General features: G+C 44.6%; 1 protein-coding gene across 1 annotated transcript in view; it reads right to left on the reverse strand.

The window, feature by feature from the left end:
• jade2 (jade family PHD finger 2) overlaps window positions 1-26629 on the reverse strand; it is a 557810-nt gene that overhangs the window by 223940 nt on the left and 307241 nt on the right. The window contains exon 5 of the mRNA XM_083635683.1: window positions 13319-13473. Coding sequence (XP_083491809.1) covers window positions 13319-13473 — 155 coding nt within the window. The remainder of the gene's footprint in view (window positions 1-13318; window positions 13474-26629) is intronic.

Consider the following 26629-nt stretch of genomic DNA (forward strand, 5'->3'; position numbering starts at 1 on the left):
TATCAGTGAATGCCCTACCCTCAAGGTCCCCCCGTCCCCATAATCCCAAATTAATAGAATAAATAAAGGATGTAAAGTAGGCTAAATTACTTTTAATTTGCCTTAAATTCATATACAGTAAAATAAATAATAATAAAATAAAATAAAGATACAAAATGTACAAAAGATGTGATCAAAAGTCAACATCTAAAATTTACATCACAAAAATATCAAGTGCAAACATTGGGAGAGTGTCAGTGACTGAGAACACCTTCAAAAAGAAGATCAGGAATGATTAAAAAAAAATGCAGGACAGTCTGCAGAGGCAAGTGAGACAGGAGGCAAATGTCAAAGCTTGCTAAACGCATGGTGTTTGTTTGCTGATGTGGCTAGCCGTTAGAAATGGGAAGTTTCGGGGGACTTCCGGTTGAGCGATGTAGTGGACGGACGTGTGTCGCTTGCCTCCTGCAAATTTTTGGCATATTTTTGCAAATTACGTCCTTTTTTCAACTTTATCTTAAGTATAGCAGTTGTCTCCAACAACACGCTGGTTTTTTGCAAGGAATGAGTGGCAGAAAAACTCGTTCAAAAGCATCAAAAGGCAAAAAACAGACGCAACTTCAGACCCGTCTTTGCTTCAGAGGGGAAGCTAGCACCAACAGCGAGGTTAAGATGGCGCCCGATCCTCCTTTCACACTGGAGACGCTGGTCACTGAGCTAGAGAAATCCAGGAAGAGTATGGCTGCTGAATTTACTGCCTCTCTAAACACGGCCCTTTCCCCGATCCACTCTTCCCTTGAAACCATCACCACCACGGTGGCCAAGCACACCTCCACAATCAGGGAGATGGAAAAGGCTCTCACGACCCACTCTGATGGCATCACAAGCCTGGAGAAAGAAGTAGCAGAGTTACAGGCCAAGACGGCTACGATGGCAGAGGAGCAGGTTACGCTTCAGGCTAATGTTGACGACTTGATTTGCCGTTCGAAGCGTCAAAACCTGAGTGATTGTCTGCCTGAGGGTATTGAAGGCAAGGACCCGAGACAATTCATGGTGGATCTATTCGAGGAGGTAGCTGGCGATGTGGTGTTGGACGGCCTCGAATTGGACCGGGCACACCGCACGCTCAGACCTAAGCCCCAAGGATTGCATTCTGAAGTGCAGTTGGGTCTCAGGTTTATCTCTCGCCATTTTTGTCTCACGCACGTGGCGTGGCTATTCTTTTTAAGAAAAACATCCCTTTTCAACTGACCTCTATGACTGCGGACCCTTTTGGTAGATATATTTTAGTTTCAGGCACCATTAATTCATTTCCTTTGACACTACTTAACATTTACGACCCAAACATAGATGACCCCAATTTTTGAAAGAAAGTTTTTGACCTACTCCCCAATGCTAATAATTTGAATCTAATAATTGGTGGTGACCTAAACTCGACCCACACTTAGACAGTCTATCTTCACGCCCACCACCAAACATCTCATCAGTGCAAGTCCTAAATAATTTGATTAAATCCAGGAAGTTGGTAGACATCTGGAGGGTCCAGCACCCTACTGATAAAGAATATTAGTTTTATTCCCATGCCCACAAATCCTACAGCAGAATAGACTATTTTCTAGGGCTGTGGCGATTCACTTATCTCCCGATTCGATACTATCACGATACTTGGGTGCCGATTCGATATATATTGCGATTCTTAAGTATTGCGATTCTACGATTATTGCGATTCGATATTACGATTTATTGCGATTTTTGTTTCTTTTTTTCTTTTCTTTTTTCAGTTTGTTTGCTTTTTTACACTAGATTAGAACATGGGAAAAGTTGAATCATACACTAGAGACTGTATATTATATCATGAGTAGGGCTGGGCGATATAGTTAAAAACAGGGGCGGACTGGGATCATAATTCAGGCCGGGCATTAGATACCAAGCAGGCCAGGCTGATATGGGCCGACGCGCGTGAAATTTGTCTGTTTGAAGCCCAATTTGGGCCAAGTCCAATTTTACAATGAGATGCACCCACTTTAACCCTGAAGTGTAATTATTACTTCAGACTAACTAATAAAGTAATAAAACCACTAGTAAACCAGTAGGCGGCGCCTGGCCTGCAGTTCAGTTTCCCTGACTGCAGGGACCGCATTTTTTTTTTTTTTTTTTTGCGATTATCGATTCTGGAATAAAAGATCGATTAAAAAAATCGTGACATTAAAAATCGCGATACTTAAGTGAATCGATTTTTTCGCCCACCCCTACTATTTTCTAAAGCCCCTTTTAGACTGGTCAAAAATCCCACTAATATCCACAAACTAGTGGCATTTTCTTCAGTCTAAAAGTTTCCAAGCCGGGCCGTTTAGCCGATAGAGCGACTCTGCAAGTGAGGTGGGTTTTTACGCGGCGGGCTCTGCTCCGGCTGGCGATATAAATCTTGGCGGTGGTCCAACCAGTGATTTCAAAGGTTTGACTCTGAAGAAGACGCTGCTCACGTCGAAACGTCAGTTTTTGTACCTTATTTGTTTGTGATTTCGTGTGCTCCAGTCATCTCTACATTTCCAGTATTCTGTCCTCGTCTGAGAGCACCGCTCTCCCCTTGTGGAGGGGCTGTAGCGCAAGAGATTCCTTCTACATTAAAGATTGTTATTCTGGGGATATAATTTCATACGAGTCTGCGGCCAAGAAAGAGAAAGAGAGGCGATTATTGGAGATTGAAAATATTCTTCCCGCCCTTGAAGAAGCATACCAGATCTCAAAATCCTTGGAAGATTATAACAGGATATTGAAGCTAAAATATGAATATAACTGCATCCTGGCTGGTCAAATTAACACACTCCTTTTAAAATTAAGACAAAAACAGTTTGAACTGGGAGATAAGCCCAAGGGGCTCCTGGCGCGACAGCTCAATGGCGCCCAGGCTTCCAGATCAATCCTTTCCATCAAATTGAAGGGGGGCACCTTGCTGACTAACCCCAAGGAGATAAATAACCGTTTTAGGGAGTTTTACAGTGAACTCTACTCATCTAAATCTGATGCTGCTCAATCAGATTTTTTTACCTTGAGACACCCGAGCTTAGCGACGCTGCCAGAGAGGACTTAGACTCTGATTTTACATTGGAAGAAATAACTTCTGCAAATAAATATTTCCCATCAGGCAAAGCAGCTGGGCCGGATGGAGTTTTAAAAGAAATTTTGCGACATCCTCGTCCCACTCCTCCTCAGAATGACATCTAGCTCTAAGGAGGACAAAATCTTGCCTAGAACATTGTATGAAGCTAACATCTCCCTCATTTAAAAAAAAAAGGGGAAGGAGGAAGTAGACCCAGCCAGCTATAGACCCATAGCGCTCCAGAATTTTGACAGAAAGGTAATCACTAAAACTCTGGCTACCCATTTGAATAAGCATTTGTCATCCATCATTCGCCCTGACCAGACAGGGTTAATCTCGAATAGGTTCTCTTTCTTTAATGTCAGGCAACTTCTCAACACCATGTATGCAGATGTAAGACGGATAGATGTAAGACCACTGGTGCAGCGATTTTGTCACTCGACGCACAGAAGGCGTTCGATGAGGTTGAGTGGCCTTATATGTTTGAGTCACTGCACAGATTCGGATTTGGTGATTCATTCATATCCTGGGTAAAGCTCATATATGCTAGTCTAAGTTCAGTTATAACCAATGGCGATAAGTCAAGCAGGTTCCCGTTACTTCGCTTGGTTCAGCAGGGCTGCACTGTCTCACCGGCCCTCTTCGCTGTTGCGCTCGAGTCCCTCGCTCTAAAAATACGTGCTCACCCAGGTATTGGAAGGTCGGAGGTCTTGAGATGCGCATCAGTTTGTATGCTGACAATGTAATATTATACCTAAATGACTCAGAGAAATCGATCCCCCCCTCCTAGAACTAGTTAGACATTATGTTCGATCCAAGATTCATGACTTTGAAGTTCTCCCAAATGAACATGCTTTTTTATGTTTTGCTGAGCCCCCCTCACTCCAGGCATATTATTCCTAGATTTGTGTATGTTTGATGGCTGTATCAGAGCCTCCACCAGCTGATCCAATTTAATAGGCGAAGCCGAGAGGGCCTAGCTGATTTCATGAAACTAGAGATTATTTTTAAATGTATCAGTCTCACACCAAGTGGACTGAAATTTGGATGGATATTTCTTCTTCTTGGGAACTGTTTCATGCATTTTCAGTGGCAAAGCGAGCGGAGCCCATTGACTGTATAGATGCGGTCCTCACCCGCGAGCTTGCGCTGGGTTGCCAGGTACCACGACACATCCTACAGTCTGGACATACCTTATTACAGAAACTGTGAAACACCCATTTGAGTTGTTGTATCACAAATGAAGACGGGAGATTACCGGGAGAAATTACCAATCGGGAGCACAGTGGGAGAAAGGGTTAAAAATATGGAGACTCCTGCGTAAATCGGGAGTGTTGGCAGGTTTGCATATAGTAGCCTATGTGGTGTCTTTTCCTTACCAAACGGTTCTACAGTAGCTGTTCTATTATTTACCTTTACCCACATTATATCCACATTACTGACGATTGTTTATCAAATACATGTATGTCATTGCGTAAATATTTTGTGAGAGCACCAAGTTACAAATGAACATTTAGCCCACTTCATAGAAAATACTGAGATATATACAGTATCGTGTATCGCCATTCAGCCTAAAAATAAGAAGATATGATTTGTGTTCCCTATCGCCCAGCCCTACTCCATCCTCAGCTCATCCTGCTTTGGTAAGAATGGGATGTGGAATGCGTGTGTGTGTGTGTGTGTGTGTGTGTGTGTGTGTGTGTGTGTGTGTGTGTGTGTGTGTGTGTGAGAGAGAGAGAGGGAGAGAGAGAGATAGAGAACAATGGACATCACAGCATTCTCCTAATCAATTGAAGTGAATGGTGAGCAAGTTTCAAACATAATACACACTCACATACTGTATACTATATATATATATATATATATATATATATATATATATATATATATATATATATATATATATATATTAGAGATGCACCGATTGCCATTTTCTTGGACGGTTCCGATTTCCGATTTTTGAATAGTCTGACTTGCCGATACCGATTTTGGCCGGTTCCGATTTTCTTTCTAAGAACAATAATTGACGGGTTATTTTTTTACTTTTTTTTAATTTATTTTTTTACTTTGCTTTAAAAAATTAAGATTCGTGTCATATTTCTTATCATTTGAATGAGGTAGGACGATCTCACTCAAAAACATCTCAAAATAAGTGTTCCAGGTTACTGGACAGAGCTTTTCTTTTTTGTGTAAATACAATGAATATAAAACAATTAATTCCAGTATATCCCACAGCTATCATGCATTTACTTTTCCAAAAGAAAAAAGGTGCAACAGAACAGGGGCTCCAGATGGAAAGTAGCCTATGGCTAAATCTGTTACAAAGCATCTCTTCCCCTATGGGCAAACAAACTAATAAAATAAAATAAATAAACATCAAAATGTTATCCATGGACAAGGAGTTTATAGCCTATAGGTCTGGAACCCAGACCTTTGAAGCCATGCCCACTCTACAGTTGTGGATTTGAGGAGGGTATGAGGTCCGCCCACTTGTCTGCAGCCAGGTACTCTTGGTGGATTTGGCTGTTCTTGAGTAGATGAGGAAATGAGTTGAGTTGACTCAGTTTGAATATCAGAGTTTACACAAAGAGTTTTTTTCTGCCATCCGGAAAGAAAACGCACAGAAAACCTTGCACACTGGTCCGATGCGTTTTATTATTATGTTCGTCGTTCTATTCACAATACGAAACAAATAGTTCTCTCCTGTATCCACGTTACAACGTGACTGACAGATAGCAGCAGCAGCAGCTGATCTGCAGCAGGCTGCGGGGATGTGGACTGCAGCTGGTCGAGGAATGTAACCATACTGGACACAGGGCTCAGTACCTTCACTTCACCAAGCCGGCTGTGTTGCGCTGTGGCCAGGGAGAGAGAGGGGCCGGTGAGGTGAAGCGAGCCGCTCAGACTGGAGTGGACTCCATATACAGTATATACACACACACACACATATATATATATATATATATATACTGTATATATATACTACTGCTTTTTCTTCTCGAGCGCGAGACCAGAGCGGACCTGCAGCTGGGCCGCAGTCAGGCCGAAGTACAAACACACATTCCCCCCCTCCCTCCTCCTCTCTCTCTCTCTGCAGCCTGCACAATCGGAAGTGGTTGAGTGGTTCTGAATGTGGGGTCCGGGGACCACCAGTGGTCCTTGAGAGGATTCCAGGATTCTCTGTTATCTCTCAACCTAATATATATGGAATTCTGGACAAAATCATATCTAGGCTACATTAGAAAAAAAAGGAAAAAAAAAGAAAACAGATTTGCATCTGAGAGATCAAATCTCATCATATGGAGGTCCATTGCCCCAATGTGAACTACAGTAAATTAGGGCTCCTTAACTCATTGAGTGCCAGCCACTTTTGGAGAACGGACGCTCCCAGTGCCAGAGTTTCAGAGCGTTTTCAGTGATTTCTCGAGGCCCACAGAATATTGTGTGATATTACTATGTAAACACTGAACACGCACAAAGAACGATGAGACTATTTTCTATCATCTGCAAAAAAAAGTTTATTGATACCATTTTCCGTTCTTTAGTTATGAGCCGGAGAAGATAGGTTGTTTTGAGCAAAAAGACACGTTTCAATTTAGAATCTGAGATATTCAGCCTTTTGTGAAAGGAAGCATTTCAAGCACATCATTGACTCTGAAGCTAATATTTTCTAATGTGACACCTCAAAAATAATTTCCTTCAATAAAAGAGTGAAAACAAAGGAATTTTGTTTGGCCAAATAATATTTTTTAGCTGCAACCAGCAGCGCTGGCCCCTGCGTGCGCAGACCCTACACCTTCTTGCTGGTCTTGATTTACTGCTGGTGGGCATCAGATAGCCTATTCTAGCTTGTTTGCCTGTCTCTGTGCATCAGCCTGCTGCTGCCTGGGTCTGTGTCAATGGTTGTATGCTGTAGTGCCCTGCGTGCCCCACCCCCCTCCTCCTCCTCCTCCGAGTGGAGTCCGAGTGGGAGTGTCTCTCTGGGGCTCTGCTGCGAGTGCGTTTGCTCTGCACTGAAAAGTCCGCTGCACCCCGCTTTTTCACAGCCTGTCGCCCACTCCCAGCTGAGAATAATGTAACTTTTCAGAAAGAGGCTGGTGTCGGCAACTAAATCATATGGAGGGGCTATCGCAGCGGACACGGATGGGGCTCAATTGTGGCAGCAGATGACTGCTGTTCACAGGCACAGCTAACGTTATGCTTCACGCATATCGATGCGATTTCCGTTTCCCCATGACTTCTTCTCTCTTTTTTCCTCGCCTTTCTCTAATCTGGAGAGCACTGTCGCCACCTAATGGGTCCCTAAAATAGCTTTTACACATTCAACAGCCACCATACTTTCACAGGAGATGGATCTGGCTTTGATGCACGTCCCACCGTCAAAAAACGCAATTGACGAACATACTCGTCCTTGGCACTCTACGTTACTAAACCAATTGACGAACATACTCGTCCATGGCACTCAATGAGTTAATATGAAAAAGGTTGGGAATGATTTACAGCAACACAATGCCATTTCCTTCTTTTTATTTCTATTTATGATTATAGTGGCTTTTATTGATAGTATTCTGTTACATCACCACATGGCCATCTTGGTAGGAAAATAACAGGCGATTGTAATCAATTGACAGGTGATTAACAGGTCAAGTGACACAAACAGCCAATGAGCTGTGTGTATTGTAGTGCCATATTGGTAGGAAAATGCTTGTGACATCATGAGAATACTATGAATAGGCTTGGAGTTGTGAGGAGCCGGGAAAGGGTACAGGGGGAGTAAGGGAGTTACTATCTTGAAATCCAATAGTCTTTGGTTCATCGTGACGTCAGGTTGTACCACATTTTGTGCATTTTCGAGGGCAAAAAAAGCAGGTTTGAACCCATAGAGGGCACTTATGCGGCTGAAAATGATACAAATGGTACAACAGTTTGGTCTCAAATGTGGAGATTTTGACCAGAAATCTTCACACACCACCCCAAAAGTCATATATATTGGTTAAAAGCTGAAAAAAAGTGTTTTGGGGTTTAGTCCTGCTTTAAGCAGAACCATTGAGTGACCACAGTTGTTTGTGGCCATAACATTCCATCTCACAGTTTTATTGGAAATGCACACAGCTTTCCCCCTTGGATGTGCAGCTTTTGTTTACGAGGCCACTTTCTGCTTTCTCTGGGCTAAGGTGTTTGTTTTGATGAATATTAGCTGGAAGGATGTGCTCGCCTATGGAGTTATAGTTAACCCTTTATTAACCCGAGTAAAGCAGAGAAAGGCTATGTGGATTCTGTCAATACTGAAGGTGAGAGAACCTTGGTAAAATTAATGAAATAGTTCACCGTGCCAATATGTGTCGCCATTAGCATTGGCATGCAAACGCAATTTGCATCTCAAAGTAATGCTTTGCTGTAAGGCAATTTAATACTTGATGAAAATGTATTTAACTGGCAAATTCAAGTTTTCTCCCTCGTAAAAAATTAAGGATTAGCGCTAACAATAGCCTGGTTTACAGAAAGCAGCAGCAAACACAGAAAGCAGCCCTTGCTTATTATTGGATATGGAGAGAAAAAACATTAGATTTGATGGGATTAGAGTTGTTTGGTGAGACAGAATGTTTACTGTGATCCATTACATTTAACTGTTAAAAAGATAATACTGAAATACATGTAAACACGTTTTTGTGTGTGTGGATAATTGCTCAAAAATACGATAAACATATCATGCAGCACATCCTGAAGGAATGGCTGATAACGGAAGTAGATGAAGACACTGAACTAAGAGAAATTTAATTACATACACTGGAATTTTGCTCAACCACATACTGTGGATGTTGGATTCATAGTAATAAAAACTTGAGGGTTGTCCTACAACCCAGGTTTTACGAGTGAGAACGAGGATTCTCACACTATGCCAAGCTGCTCCCAGCAGCAACCCTACTGGAAAAAGTAAATGCCTGTCCTCTGTTGGGTCGTCTACTTGTGGATCCTCAGATGGCTGTAGAGGCTGATCCGTGATCCACATATTGTGGTGCAGTGTGGGCAGGACTGAGTGGTGGTGGTTGGTGGTTGTGGAGTCTTTCTCTCTCCACCTTGCGGTGCTGTCGCTTTGTCTCTGCGACACGGCGGAGTTCCCTTTCGTGCCGTGCAGCTCCTTCCTGCACGGCTTTCTTCCAGGAGCGCCTGTCTAGTGTAATGTGCTCCCAGTTGCTTGATGTGATGTTGACATTTTTCAGACCAGTTTTAATGTTGTCCTTGAACCGTTTCTTTTGCCTGCCTCGTTCTCACTTGTAAAAGCTGGGTTGTAGGACAACCCTCAAGTTTTACTTCGTTTCGAACTTCGGATTCTCACACTATGCCGATATACAACCAACCTTGCTGCCAGGAAGCACGACGTGTGACCCTGAGACCTAAGGCTAGCAACGGGGCACATGGCTATTGCACATGGCAACCCGACGGCACGAGGAGTGACTAAGGCACTTAGCACTACCCCCTAGCAGCTGACAATACAGCATGTGCAAAGGGCGTGCTGGCCAGGCTATAGAACCTGACAAAGGTGTGGTGGATAGACCATGACGCAGCTGCGCACATGTCCTCCACTGACACACCGCGTAATAATGCCCATGAAGTAGCGACACCTCGCGTAAAGTTGTGACTGTAGTCCGCTGTTCTCGTGCTGGTTTGTGGAATCGATGAGACGGGAGTAGCAACTAGTTAAGAGCTAACTATGCTAGCAATGGTCTGAGAGAAGGACAGTTGTTAAGGGCTCGCTGGAAAAGCAGAGAGTGACACGGGTTGGCTATGGTGCGGATGTGGCTACAGCCATGCGGGCGGAGCGGGTGGCCAACGCCATCACGTTGTTGGATGTAATGGTTGGTTTTATAGTGGTCAATTTCTAGAGAAGTGGACTTTTTCTAGTTGGGTCGCTGCTGGGAACAGCTTCCTGCAACAACTCAACTCTTGGAGCTAGACTTCTCCTTGAGCGAGACTTTGTCATACACAGCACCAAACAGATCAGATCAAGCAACAGGTAAAGCAACACGTTAAATTTCTCTTGTTTCTATGCTGTTTCTATCTTGACACTGACTGTATAATACAGTAACAATCTGAGCCTGTCAAGCAAAAACAAGCACTTTTAGTGTGGGTCTGTGTGCCCTGCCTGATTACATTGCCGCTCAACTGGGTCCATTTCAAAAGATTGTTGGGTCCAGGGTCCAGGCTGAAAAATGCAGAAATTCTCCTTTATGTGAAGAAACTAAATGGAAGTGTGTGTTGGTGTGGTGGCTGTAGTTGATACTGTTGTTGTGGAAGCAGCAGAGGAGAGGGAAGTAGAGTTAGATATTAACCTGCTGTGACATTTACATCATGTACTGAACACAGGGAGGGGGAAGGAATGTGTGTGTGTGTGTGTGTGTGTGTGTGTGTGTGTGTGTGTGTGTGTGTGTGTGTGTGTGTGTGTGTGTGTGTGTGTGTGTACTTTGTATGCATGTACTGTACTGTCTGTTTGTTTGCAGTATGTACTTTATGCTGTGTACTGTGGGTGTGTGTACTGTATATTGTCTTTTTGTACGTGTGTATGTGCGTGCTGTGTGTATGTGTGTGTTCTTGTACAGCTATCTTAGTGAGAAGCAATTTGAGTTTTATACCTGGAGTACAATTTAGGAAAGCGAACGTGAAAAACTGAACGTGTACATACATGTGTAGGGTGTGTGTGCACATGCAGATGCACGTGAATCTGTGTGTGTGTGTGTGTGTGTGTGTGTGCGTTCGTGCGTGTGTGTGTGTGTGTGTGCGTGTGCGTGTGTGTGTGTGTGTGTGCGTGTGCGTGTGTGTGTGTGTGTGTGTGTGTGCGTGTGTGTGTGTATGCATGTGTACAGTCCTAGTGAATGTACACATGAGAAGAACAGATGCTATGTGTACAGTATGCGCTTATCTGTTTGTCTGTCTGATATAGCAGAACATGCAGAGCCTGGGAGAGAGGGGACACACACACTTAACCTTAATGCTCACCACTATAGTACATGCTTAACTTTATGCCTTAGATTTTCATATTTTCCCTTTGTTTAAGTATGTTCTACTGCACACCGCCCATACAGTGCATACTATAAATGCATACATTACAGCAGATTTTTCATATTTCGATATTTTCTTTACTAACCCTAACTCAACCCTAACCTAAACTCAACCCTGATAAACTGTAGACCAACCAAACTCAAGAAAAAAATACAGTATTCACACTGGCCCTGTGAAGCACATTTCCTGAATGCGCGTACACACACACACACACACACACACACACACACACACACACACACACACACACACACACACACACACACACACACACACACACACACACACACACACACACAGTAAGGACAGAGAAAATGCTGAATCATCCTATCACGACTCCACAGCCGCAGCAGAACCAATCAACCGTCTGTTTGTTTGGTCCAGCGGCGAAGGTTATGAGAAACAAACCACTTCTGTGAGTGTGTGTGTGTGTGTCTCTCTCTCTCTCTCTCTCTTTCTCTCTCTCTCTCTCTCTTTCTCTCTCAGGGAGAATGTATTTCAGAAATAAAGGAATCCCCAGCATGGATTTAAAAACACATTACACCTTATCTGAACGGACCCGATCAGCGTTATCTGAACGGATCCCATCAGACATAGAATGAGCTGGTGGAGATGGGAGAGAGGCTCAGGGTCAGATGGTGTCAAGAAGAAGAGATAAAGGAAGAGGTTATTATTAGAGGGATAGGGTTAGGGGAAGGGCTTATTAGAGGGAAATTGAATATTGATATTGGATATATGGATGCAGTCTCAGTTTTCATTTTGGCATTATATTGATGCCGCTTTTCCATGTTGGTGTGGGTCGTCGTTAGCCTGGTAACCAGCCCCAATGAATCCTTCATTAAGGCCTGGACGGAAGGCTATCCGCTATCCGCCACTGGTGATCCGGTGACATATTTTTCAGCACTAACTGATTGGTTGCTGTCTGTTGTCAATCATCAAAATCTTTGACCAATCGCAGTAGCAAAGAAGGACAATTTCAACGATTCTGCGACAAAAAAGAACTGAAGGCTAAAAGGTATTTCCACTGCAACATCAAGGCGGGAGCACTGTTGTCAAAAAAGCACAAGTGCTTCGTCTCTTCAATACTCTAAAAAAAATAAAAATACGACCTCATTTGTGTCAATCATCATTGACACACCGAGTCCGACAATCACGTCCGTCATTTAAGTTTTCGGACGAGGTTCGATTTTCTGCGTTTTTCCGCATCCATGAAATCGTTTTGACAGGTGTTTGACCACCCAGAGCTGCCGTAGTGTTGCTATTCACAATGAAAAATGGCGTCTGAGAAGTTAATTCAGTTCGTCTCCCAGCACAAAGCATTTTATGGCAAAGCAGGAATACAGAGATTCGTAATTAAAAGACAGAATGTGCCGGGTGATTGCAGACCAGCTTGGAATGCGGGACGCGGTGTGTGTGTGTGTATGGGGAAGGGGGGGGGGGAGGAGAGAGACAGAGAGCCACACAGACACACTGCCAGTTGTGGATCAATAGGATCGCGGTAGTTTTCTTTTCGTTGCGAATCTTCGCAACGAATATTGGATAATTAACGCATCGGACTCAGTGGGCAAGGTATCTGTGCGTGACGTTTTTTTCCCGGATGACGGATTAAAAAAACGCAGCGAACAATTGGACTCTGTGTGCAAGGACCTTTAGTCTGCTACATCCGGTACCTACACCTGCAACCACCGTCAAATGTTAACTTTAACTGCAAGCAGCTCAACCGGCCAACAGATTTCAAATCTGATGGGTTACTGGAAAGAGTGTGACCGGAACTGGTTAACAAGCAAAATGTTTGGTCACTCACACTGGCGTTTTGAGCCCGGTGAAGTGGTTATGGCAGCAGTAGTGGGCTTAGCTAATGTAGCTAAAAGCTAGCTAGCTATTTAACATACTGTAGAGGTGTGTTGTTGCAGCGCTCTGTAATGCGTCATCGGTAACTTTAGATTAGTCCCGCCGCCTACATCGACGGGCCAATCAGGTGTCCCGGACAGTATCTGTCCTGAATAAACGCCAGTGGATGCCTTGCATCCAGACCCATATGAAGAGTGCTGATAACTGCGATTCTTATGATTGATACCATGCTGGGTCATCGTATCATCTATTCAGCACTAAACTTTTTGCTGGGATATTAAGATATATATATATGTTCACGTCTGTTTTACGTTTGTCATTTCCACTCACCCATCTGTCTGAACTCGTGGTTGACCAGCCCCAGCCAGGCCACGTCCAGGTCGTCCAGGTCATAGCAGCTGTAGTGCTGGGGGGGCGTTGGCAGCCCCTCCCCCTCTCCCTCCCCCTCCAGCTCGCGCTGCACTCCCATCCACTCCGGCAGACACCTGAAGACATACAGAGACACACTTTCATCAATCTGTCACTAGTCACGTGGTCTGAAGACACAGAGACACGCTTTCATCAGTCTGTCACTAGTCACGTGGTCTGAAGACACAGAGACATGCTTTCATCAGTCTGTCACTAGTCACATGGTCTGAAGACACAGAGACATGCTTTCATCAGTCTGTCACTAGTCACGTGGTCTGAAGACACAGAGACACGCTTTCATCAGTCTGTCACTAGTCACGTGATCTGAAGACACAGAGACATGCTTTCATCAGTCTGTCACTAGTCACCTGGTCTGAAGACACAGAGACATGCTTTCATCAGTCTGTCACTAGTCACCTGGTCTGAAGACACAGAGACATGCTTTCATCAGTCTGTCACTAGTCACGTGGTCTGAAGACACAGAGACACGCTTTCATCAGTCTGTCACTAGTCACGTGATCTGAAGACACAGAGACATGCTTTCATCAGTCTGTCACTAGTCACGTGGTCTGAAGACACAGAGACATGCTTTCATCAGTCTGTCACTAGTCACGTGGTCTGAAGACACAGACACGCTTTCATCAGTCTGTCACTAGTCACCTGGTCTGAAGACACAGAGACATGCTTTCATCAGTCTGTCACTAGTCACGTGGTCTGAAGACACAGACACACTTTCATCAGTCTGTCACTAGTCACCTGGTCTGAAGACACAGAGACATGCTTTCATCAGTCTGTCACTAGTCACCTGGTCTGAAGACACAGAGACATGCTTTCATCAGTCTGTCACTAGTCACCTGGTCTGAAGACACAGAGACATGCTTTCATCAGTCTGTCACTAGTCACCTGGTCTGAAGACACAGAGACACGCTTTCATCAGTCTGTCACTAGTCATGTGGTCTGAAGACACAGAGACACGCTTTCATCAGTCTGTCACTAGTCACCTGGTCTGAAGACACAGAGACATGCTTTCATCAGTCTGTCACTAGTCACGTGGTCTGAAGACACAGAGACATGCTTTCATCAGTCTGTCACTAGTCACCTGGTCTGAAGACACAGAGACATGCTTTCATCAGTCTGTCACTAGTCACCTGGTCTGAAGACACAGAGACATGCTTTCATCAGTCTGTCACTAGTCACCTGGTCTGAAGACACAGAGACATGCTTTCATCAGTCTGTTACTAGTCACGTGGTCTGAAGACACAGAGACACGCTTTCATCAGTCTGTCACTAGTCACGTGATCTGAAGACACAGACACGCTTTCATCAGTCTGTCACTAGTCACGTGATCTGAAGACACAGACATGCTTTCATCAGTCTGTCACTAGTCACGTGGTCTGAAGACACAGACACACTTTCATCAGTCTGTCACTAGTCACGTGGTCTGAAGACACAGAGACACACTTTCATCAGTCTGTCACTAGTCACGTGATCTGAAGACACAGACACACTTTCATCAGTCTGTCACTAGTCACCTGGTCTGAAGACACAGAGACACGCTTTCATCAGTCTGTCACTAGTCACGTGATCTGAAGACACATACATGCTTTCATCAGTCTGTCACTAGTCACGTGGTCTGAAGACACAGACACACTTTCATCAGTCTGTCACTAGTCACGTGGTCTGAAGACACAGAGACACACTTTCATCAGTCTGTCACTAGTCACGTGGTCTGAAGACACAGACATGCTTTCATCAGTCTGTCACTAGTCACGTGGTCTGAAGACACAGAGACATGCTTTCATCAGTCTGTCACTAGTCACGTGGTCTGAAGACACAGACACACTTTCATCAGTCTGTCACTAGTCACGTGATCTGAAGACACAGAGACACGCTTTCATCAGTCTGTCACTAGTCACGTGGTCTGAAGACACAGACATGCTTTCATCAGTCTGTCACTAGTCACGTGGTCTGAAGACACAGATACATGCTTTCATCAGTCTGTCACTAGTCACGTGGTCTGAAGACACAGACACACTTTCATCAGTCTGTCACTAGTCACGTGATCTGAAGACACAGACACGCTTTCATCAGTCTGTCACTAGTCACGTGGTCTGAAGACACAGAGACATGCTTTCATCAGTCTGTCACTAGTCACGTGGTCTGAAGACACAGACACACTTTCATCAGTCTGTCACTAGTCACGTGATCTGAAGACACAGACACGCTTTCATCAGTCTGTCACTAGTCACGTGGTCTGAAGACACAGAGACACACTTTCATCAGTCTGTCACTAGTCACGTGATCTGAAGACACAGACATGCTTTCATCAGTCTGTCACTAGTCACGTGGTCTGAAGACACAGACACACTTTCATCAGTCTGTCACTAGTCACGTGGTCTGAAGACACAGAGACACACTTTCATCAGTCTGTCACTAGTCACGTGGTCTGAAGACACAGACATGCTTTCATCCGTCTGTCACTAGTCACGTGGTCAGAAGACACAGAGACATACTTTCATCAGTCTGTCACTAGTCACGTGGTCTGAAGACACAGACACACTTTCATCAGTCTGTCACTAGTCACGTGGTCTGAAGACACAGAGACATGCTTTCATCAGTCTGTCACTAGTCACGTGGTCTGAAGACACACAGACACACTTTCATCAGTCTGTCACTAGTCACGTGATCTGAAGACACAGACACGCTTTCATCAGTCTGTCACTAGTCACGTGATCTGAAGACACAGACATGCTTTCATCAGTCTGTCACTAGTCACGTGATCTGAAGACACAGACACACTTTCATCAGTCTGTCACTAGTCACGTGGTCTGAAGACACAGAGACATGCTTTCATCAGTCTGTCACTAGTCAAGTGGTCTGAAGAAACAGACATGCTTTCATCAGTCTGTCACTAGTCAGTCACGTGGTCTGAAGACACAGAGACATGCTTTCATCAGTCTGTCACTAGTCACGTGGTCTGAAGACACAGAGACATGCTTTCATCAGTCTGTCACTAGTCATGTGGTCTGAAGACACAGAGACATGCTTTCATCAGTCTGTCACTAGTCACCTGGTCTGAAGACACAGAGACATGCTTTCATCAGTCTGTCACTAGTCACGTGGTCTGAAGACACAGAGACATGCTTTCATCAGTCTGTCACTAGTCACCTGGTCTGAAGACACAGAGACATGCTTTCATCAGTCTGTCACTAGTCACCTGGTCTGAAGACACAGAGACATGCTTTCATCAGTCTGTCACTAGTCACGTGATCTGAAGACATGGGGAGAACATCTACAGTAGAGCTGTGTTCCAAAATGAGATATCACCATTTGGAGGGAAAAAGATAGCTAGACTGACAAAATGACAGAGGGCACTTAAACAAGCGCAAATTCGCAATAGATGCCACGACATATGCAGATTTGTATTGTGTATTTCTATTTGGGGACAGGGGAGAGAAGAAAAAGAGGACAGTTCTATTGTGGAACCAATGTCATGTTGCCTGTGATGCACATGTAAGTTGTGGGCACGGTGGCACATTGGTAGCGCTGTCGCCTCATAGCTGGAAGGTCCTGGGTTTGATTCCCACCTGGGACGCTGTGGGCTCTGAGGGTGTGTCCCCCCATGTCCTCAGCCCAGTGCCCAGGTGGGCTATCTCGTCAAAAGGGCCTTTCTGTGTGGAGTTTGCATGTTCTCCTCATGCTCCCCTGGGGGTTCCACCATACAACATCGGTATGCACCCCCACTAAAAACATGCAGAAGATCATCACCTGACCAGCGACGACAAAGAACTGAAGTTGGTACACTGAAAGGTGCCCACTGCTCCTGGCCGCCCCCCCGGAGGATGGACATGCCTCCATGGGATAAATGAAGGGGCTACATTTCACAGTGCCACTCAGCATGTGTGTGTGCCGCCACCGACACGTGTGTGCATGCGGTGTGGTGATTTGCAACAATAAAGATGGGCTTGTCCGTCTACGTTTCATTTTTTTTAAAGTTGTAATGGTACATAGCTGTCAAAATACCACACAACAACTGCGGGATGGCTGGGGCATCCACCCTACTCTGCCACCCTGCATTCCATGCCAAATTTCAGCCTCCTAGAAAAGGGTGGTGAACTTTTTGTGGACCGACAGAGCGACCTACAGTATAGAGCTGCTGATCACAGCTAATAAATGAAACAATTATTCATTATTAGAGGGCAATAACGTACGTCTTGGTTGACAAAATACTTCAGTAATAACATACAAGAGGGTGTGCTCTCTTGTAGTTATTGGCACTTACCACAATATAGCAAGAACCTCCAGTATCTTCTACATCATAGTAATAATAGTCTTATTTTGGTCTTTTGCCAACAAAAACTAGTTCTCCATTGCTATGTACCTTGTTTAATCACAGTTTGTAGTCAAGCACCAATGTTATCTAATCGAAGTTTGTCTGTTTTGGTCCTTAAACCTTTATACAGTAGACACACAGAAGCGTGACTGAGCAGCCTGATCGGTCTCATGAAGGCTTCATACATTTCAACACAGTCACAGCTGACAGCTGCTGTACAGTCTTCATACATTTCCACACAGTCACAGCTGACAGCTGCTCTACAGTCTTCATACATTTCAACACAGTCACAGCTGACAGCTGCTGTACAGTCTTCATAAAGTTCAACACAGTCACAGCTGACAGCTGCTCTACAGTCTTCATACATTTCAACACAGTCACAGCTGACAGCTGCTGTACAGTCTTCATAAAGTTCAACACAGTCACAGCTGACAACTGCTGTACAGTCTTCATACAATTGAACAGTCACAAGCTGACAGCTGCTGTACAGTCTTCATAAAGTTCAACACAGTCACAGCTGACAGCTGCTGTACAGTCTTCATACAATTGAACACAGTCACAAGCTGACAGGTGCTGTACAGTCTTCATAAAGTTCAACACAGTCACAGCTGACAGCTGCTGTACAGTCTTCATACATTTCCACACAGTCACAGCTGACAGGTGCTGTACAGTCTTCATAAAGTTCAACACAGTCACAGCTGACAGCTGCTGTACAGTCTTCATACATTTCCACACAGTCACAGCTGACAGCTGCTCTACAGTCTTCATAAAGTTCAACACAGTCACAGCTGACAGGTGCTGTACAGTCTTCATAAAGTTCAACACAGTCACAGCTGACAGCTGCTGTACAGTCTTCATACAATTGAACACAGTCACAAGCTGACAGCTGCTGTACAGTCTTCATACAGTTCAACACAGTCACAGCTGACAGCTGCTGTACAGTCTTCATACAGTTCAACACAGTCACAGTTGACAGCAGCTGTACAGTCTTCATAAAGTTCAATACAGTCACAGCTGACAGCTGCTGTACAGTCTTCATACAGTTCAACACAGTCACAGCTGACAGCAGCTGTACAGTCTTCATAAAGTTCAACACAGTCACAGCTGACAGCTGCTGTACAGTCTTCATACAGTTCAACACAGTCACAGCTGACAGCAGCTGTACAGTCTTCATACAGTTCAACACAGTCACAGCTGACAGCTGCTGTCCAGTCTTCATACAGTTCAACACAATCACAGCTGACAGCTGCTGTACAGTCTTCATAAGGTTCAACACAGTCACAACTGACAGCAGCTGTACAGTCTTCATAAGGTTCAACACAGTCACAGCTGACAGCAGCTGTACAGTCTTCATAAGGTTCAACACAGTCACAGCTGACAGCAGCTGTACAGTCTTCATACAGTTCAACACAGTCACAGCTGACAGCAGCTGAACAGTCTTCATACAGTTCAACACAGTCACAGCTGACAGCTGCTGTACAGTCTTCATACAGTTCAACACGCTGTCATCTACCTGACCAACCGCGCCTATGCCCACCTTGACAACCCGGCCAGCACTGTGAGAGTCATGTTCTTCGACTTCTCCAGTGCTTTCAACACCATCAGGCCGGCTCTACTGGGTGAGAAGCTGACAGCGATGCGGGTGGATGCCCCCCTGGTGGCCTGGATTGTGGACTACCTGTCTGGCAGACCACAGTATGTGCGCCTGCAGAACTGTGTGTCAGACAGAGTGGTCAGCAATACGGGAGCACCACAGGGGACGGTCTTCTCTCCCTTCTTCTTCACCATCTACACCACGGACTTCACCTACCAGACAGAGTCTTGCCACCTTCAGAAGTTCTCTGACGACTCTGCGATAGTGGGATGTATCAAAGATGGCGACGACGATGAGTATCGGGATGTGGTGGCCAACTTTGTCACATGGTGTGAGCAGAACCACCTGCAGCTCAACGTGTCAAAGACAAAGGAGCTGGTGGTGGACCTGAGGAGGGTCAAGGCTCCGGTGACCCCTGTTTCAATCCACGGGGTCAGTGTCGACATAGTGGAGGATTACAAGTACCTTGGAGTGTACATTGACAATAAACTAGACTGGGCTAAGAACTCTGATGCACTCTACAAGAAGGGGCAAAGCCGTCTCTACTTTCTGAGACGACTGAGGTCCTTTAACGTCTGCCGGACCATGCTGAGGATGTTCTATGAGTCGGTAGTGGCCAGTGCCTTCCTGTATGCTATTGTGTGCTGGGGCAGCAGGCTGAAGGCAGCGGATGCCAACAGACTCAACAAACTGATCCGTAAGGCCAGGGACATTGTGGGGCTGGATCTGGGCTCTCTGACTGCGGTGTCAGAGAAGAGAACGTTGTCCAGGCTACGCTCCATCATGAGCAATGACTCGCACCCACTCCACGGCTTGCTAGTCAAACACAGGAGTACGTTCAGTGAGAGACTGATTCCACCTAGATGCAATACGGAGAGGCACAGGAAATCATTCCTGCCTGTGGCCATTGGTCTATTTAATGCCTCTCTTAAAAGAGCACCTCGGAGACACTCAGTCTCCCTGAGACTGAGCCAGCCGATAGGTTAACTGTGCCTGGCTGAGCCACGTGTAACGTATAGGGCAAGCCGACAATATAAGTCCAGTGTGCAATAATGATAATTGGCACGGAATGTATACTTACTAGGGGTGTCACGATACACTCAGTTCACGATACGATACGATACACGATATTGGGTTCACGATAACGATACGATACGATATTTTTTTGCGATGGATTTGTAAGTTGAGGGGGCATCCTCCACGCTAATTTGAGTAATTTCACCATTTTCAACCTCCGTGTCTGTAACGTCCCTCGTCTGTTCAAACAAATCAATGAAAAGGAGAGCGAGCATGCAATCAGATGCAGATCAGTGCCACCATGTTCAGCTTCTTTTTCTCGCGATATGAGATTTCATCTCAATGATACACATTGTCATGTTTTGATATCGCGATATATTGTGGGACGATATATTGTGACATCCCTAATACTTACTCTACGTATTTTGTTTACTTAGACATATTCTACTTATTTTTGCTTCTATCGCATTTACTACTGTTATTCTATGCTATGTTGTGTTCTTATTCTGCTTATTTTGCTTAATATCGCATTTACTACTGTTATTTTATGCTATGTGTGTTCTGTGAGCGAGCTACTGTAACTTGTCCCAATTTCCCCCCGGGGATCATTAAAGTCTTTCTGATTCTGATTCTGATCTGAACACAGTCACAACTGACAGGTGCTGTACAGTCTTCATAAGGTTCAACACAGTCACAGCTGACAGCAGCTGTACAGTCTTCATAAGGTTCAACACAGTCACAGCTGACAGCAGCTGTACAGTCTTCATAAGGTTCAACACAGTCACAGCTGACAGCAGCTGTACAGTCTTCATAAGGTTCAACACAGTCACAGCTGACAGCAGCTGTACAGTCTTCATAAGGTTCAACACAGTCACAGCTGACAGCTGCTGTACAGTCTTCATACAGTTCAACACAGTCACAACTGACAGGTGCTGTACAGTCTTCATAAGGTTCAACACAGTCACAGCTGACAGCAGCTGTACAGTCCTCATAAGGTTCAACACAGTCACAGCTGACAGCAGCTGTACAGTCTTCATAAGTTTCAACACAGTCACAGCTGACAGCAGCTGTACAGTCTTCATACAGTTCAACACAGTCACAACTGACAGGTGCTGTACAGTCTTCATACAGTTCAACACAGTCACAACTGACAGGTGCTGTACAGTCTTCATACAGTTCAACACAGTCACAACTGACAGGTGCTGTACAGTCTTCATACAGTTCAACACAGTCACAGCTGACAGCAGCTGTACAGTCTTCATAAGGTTCAACACAGTCACAGCTGACAGGTGCTGTACAGTCTTCATAAGGTTCAACACAGTCACAACTGACAGCAGCTGTACAGTCTTCATAAGGTTCAACACAGTCACAGCTGACAGCAGCTGTACAGTCTTCATAAGGTTCAAAACAGTCACAGCTGACAGCAGCTGAACAGTCTTCATAAGGTTCAACACAGTCACAGCTGACAGCAGCTGTACAGTCTTCATACAGTTCAACACAGTCACAACTGACAGGTGCTGTACAGTCTTCATAAGGTTCAACACAGTCATAGCTGACAGCCTTGCTTAAAGGCATGACAACAGAATGTTCCCCTCTCAGATCTTTCCCAGCTGGCCTGGGATTAGAACCAGCATCCTTCCGGTCTCAACCCTGCTTCTGTAACTCCTTGCCTACTGCCACTGTTAAAGCAGACAAAGGGTTAATTAATTTAACAATGCAGATTACATTACGTGGCTAGATATTGTGATGCATATTGTTATTAATTAATAATTAATAATAATAATAATTTTAATAATTTGAGAAACAAAATTAATGGACAGCACTTTTATCATCTTATTTCAATAGCTTCACTATTTTCAACTACAATGGAAATTCTAAGTATATTCATATTCAATATTGTTGATATGCCAATTTTCTATGATTATTAATTGTAAAAAAAATAAAAATAATAATAATGTAAGTTAGGTTATACACGATTAACTGTGCAGCTTTTCAAATCTGGAAGGACTGCAAAAACCATCACTCACGACAGCAGAAATCACTGGGAGCTGTTTTCTTATCTGGGGACTTTACCTACAGTCGTGGCCTGACCACGAGGTTGGGAGAGACCGATTCAGCCTTTGACAGATGAGGAGCAGAAGAAAAGAAAAAAAATGTCGATGACAAATTGAGTGGTTGTAGGCGGTTGTGACAGGAAGCTGCTCCAGGCAGTGTCTGCTCTCTGGAGCCTCAGGCCGCGACACCTCTCTGTCAACAACAGCCGGAAATGTGGGGTCAAGAACTCTGCTTGACCCACTAGGAACCAATAAAGACACACACACACACGCACGCACGCACGCACGCGCACACACACACGCACGAAAAGGCAGGCAAACTCCATTCATGTACTCCAGGAGCTGGAAGACCCATATGGCTGGTCATTATATCAATATTATATTATCAATATCGTGATATGAGACTAGATAATGCCCTATATAGATTTTGGATATCGTAATTAGGGCTGTCTCGGCGAGTCGACGTAATCGATGACGTCGACTACGTAATTACGTCGACGCACGCTACGTGCCTCGACGCGTCCCAATCGTCACAAAACAAAAATAGTGTGGCTAATGTTAGCGGCTAACTGTTACTTGTCGTTACTTTACATGGCAGTAAAATGCCACTGAATGACCAAATTGATTTAACTTTTAACCATTTCAATTTCCACTTTCCATACGGACCCCCAGCATTGGTTAGTTGTTAACGTCGTGACTATATTTATAACATTATAACGTACTCCGAGCGGTTTGCGGTTTATAAATTGAGGGCTGAATACAGCCGTGCTGTGTTGCGCAATACCTACAACCTCTGGCTGTATTCAGACTCATAGTATAAACCAGAAGCTGGAGCACGTTATAAACATATAAATATAGTCACGTTATAAACTAACCAATGCTGGGGGTCCGTATGGAAAGTGGAAATCGAAATGGTTAAAAGTTAAATCAATTTGGTCATTCGGTGGCGTTTTACTGCCATGTAAAGTAACGACAAGTAACAGTTAGCCGCTAACATTAGCCACATTACCCATCAGCGGAGCGTCATTTGACGTCAGCACACTCTTCTAAACAGGTCGCGTGCCGCATTCCAGTCGATTCCAGTGGGCATTTCCATGCTTTCACATGGACCCCTGTTGGGTGTGGATGCTACAGACACACACAGTCTTGTGTCTGGATGATGTGTGACCATCTTACATGGAGCATTTTGTCTTTCTCCAAAATTAAGAGCACTGTTACTGAAAATTGCACACCATTAAGATGATGATGATTTTATGTTGGACTGCTGCTAAACTCAGTTGACATTGCACAAGGTTTTTGGTATAGAGACACTGCGTAACGCGTCATCATTCAGAAACCACGCCCAAGACGGGGGAAAACAGAAACCCCCCCCCCTCCAATCCTGGCGTTCTCCTATGTCACGTGCATGGTTGCGTGTTGCACAAAAGATCGTATATATGGAAGATGAACACTCCAACTTACTTCCTTGACAGCTAGATCCACATTTTTCTTCTCGCCAATTCTCAATGGCTTCCTTGATTTGCTCAGGAGTACAAAAAAACTTTAACTGGCGATTTTTTACATTTGTTGTCTGTGCAGCCCCACCACACAACAGCTTTTAGCTATGTTTCATTCAAGGAAAATGACGCTGGTGTGTGGAAATGAACGGAGCGTTTCTCCCGTGATGGGCGTGGCCTATTACATGCAGTGTCTCTATTCCTCCTGAAAGTGACTTGAATTTAATTTATTCTACTATTTTATTTTGAATTGCACTATATTCATTTTATTTGAGGACAAGCTCTAGCTTTAATTTTATTTGAGAGATTTTATGTTGGACTGTTAAAGAGAATGAGATGGTTAAATAAAATACTGAAATTGAGAAGTTTTTGGTTATTTATTTGTTTTGGGTAAATGTATTGTTATATAATAAAAAAATTAAATAAAAATAATCGTTAGATTAATCGACTAATCGAAAAAAAAATCGTTAGATTAATCGATAAGAAAATAATCGTTTGGGACAGTCCTAATCGTAATATTGTGATATGGAATAAGTTATGTCGTTTCCTGGTTTTAAAGGCTGGATTACAGTAATGTGATGGCATTTTCTGAACTTACCAGACTGTTCTAGCTGTTCTATTATTTGTCTTTACCCACTTAGTCATTATATCCACATTACTGATGATCTATCTCTCTATCAATCCATCCATTATCCATCCATCTTCAACCGCTTATCCGGGCTCGGGTCTCGGAGGTAGCAGTTCCAGCAGGGGACTCCAAACTTCCCTTTCCCTGGCCACATTAGCCAGCTCTGACCGTTCCCAGGCCAGCGTGGAGATATAGGGCCCTATCTTCGTACGGCGCTATCGTTTGCGCTGCCGTTTGCGCGCCTCTTATTGCTATCTTCCCTGCGTCTTAAGCTATCATCTGCCTCCACCGTCCAGTTTTGCGCTGGGGTCTAAGCGCAGACACAGGTGTAGGCGTGGCCGAGGTGTGTCCGTGGCCTCTAGCCTATCATCTGTCTCGCTCAAGTGTCATTTAGCGCTCTGGGGAAGATACCGTCGGTTTGTTCCGAGCACAAATAGAGGTTTGGGCATTGCCCGTTCCAAAATAGGCGTTCCAGCGCAATGTGTTAGAAAAAGGGGCCTTGGGTGCTCTCAATTTTAAGGCCAGCAAATAGCTAGCCTTAGCGCAAAAATACCCACTACGCCAGGCGTACGCCTGAGCGCACACAGTATTCTCCGTGCAGTGCAGGAAATCCTTGCTTGGATACATACACACGGCATGGATGTCACTCTCCACTCGCACCTGCACACACTCTTCTCTCCTCAGAATGCCACATTGATTTTCAACTATAACCTACATTGCAGAAAAAACACACCTTGATTTAAAAATGAGAATTCGTTTGTCATGGTTTTATTAGGCTACATAATTCCCGGCCATACAGGTTTGTGGTGCAGTGAGGTAACAGTAGATTGCTTTTGAGAAAGTTGTGACGGTGTTGTGCCAAGCTGCCTCTCCCCACCCTGGCCGGGCCGGCCCAAAACACCCAGGGCACCGACCCACTTTTTGGCTCAACACCTGTAGTGTCCGGCCAGTACAGTAACCTCTTTCCCTGCAATTGCACGCATGCAAGACCAGCTTCTCCACAGCGCGGATGGCGTGACCGCAGTCAATGGCTTAACCAGAGTGGACAATTCTGACATAGGCTATTGAAATAGGCTAGAAGTAAAATCTCACACATTCCTACCCTATTAAAGAAACAAATATTTGTAGATGTGTAGGCCTATGTTATAGCCTATATGAATGAAATGTCTAATTACAGTAAGCACACGCTTTGGGACATCACTGCGTAATTGCGCGGCAGCCCTCTCTCTCTCGTCCCCCCCCCTCCTCCTCCTCCTCTCTCTCTCTCTCTCTCTCCCTCTCTCTTTTCTCTCTCTCTCTCTCTCTGTTTCTCTGCTTGCTCTCAGCAAGAAAGAAGCTGGTGTGTGATGGCGGTGACACCGTGACGCTGTGGCTTTTAAGGGGAGTGATCTCACCATATGGGCATAAACACGCCTATGGAGGTTTGCGCAGAGATGCGCCGAGATTACGTGAAGCGCAGCGGGCAGACACGCCCACAATTAGGGCTTTGCTATTCCAGCGCAAAACGGGCACTAACGCAAAATTACCGCCATTGGGAAGATAGGGCCCATAATCTCTCCACCTAGCCCTCGGTCTGCCCTGTGGTCTCCTCCCAGCTGGACGTGCCTGATTATTACTGATGATTACTTATCAAAAACCTCATTGTGTAAATATTTTGGGAAAGCACCAATAGTCAAGGAAGGAAACTCTGTCTTTGCAGTTAATTTTGATCAGTCTTGCTTAAATTTTGAATGCACGGCACAGTGGCTCAGCCAGGCATAGGCGATTGTAGGCTTTCCAAACAGGGGTAGTACCAGCAGGATGAAAATAGTAGTCTGACTGGAGGGTTTCTAGGGGGCGGCTGTGCCCCCCTGGACAAAGAAATGTTGTACATTTTAAAGTAAAATGCATTAATCTGATGCACTCTGAGAGCAAAATGAAGAGGCTAGTAGGCTAGTAGATATGAAGAACTACACACATCACATTAATATCCTCTTCACTGTGCTGTGGCTTTAAAATGATGAAAAAATAATTGTCTAATAAACACAGGTGCAAGCAAAACACTAATGAGGGTTTCCAAATTCCAATCATGGAAGTTTGAAGAAGCCCTCATTAGTGTTTTGCTTGCACCT

Source organism: Poromitra crassiceps (assembly GCF_964638095.1).
Source record: "Poromitra crassiceps genome assembly, chromosome: 1".
In the NCBI taxonomy this organism is placed as follows: Eukaryota; Metazoa; Chordata; class Actinopteri; order Beryciformes; family Melamphaidae; genus Poromitra; species Poromitra crassiceps.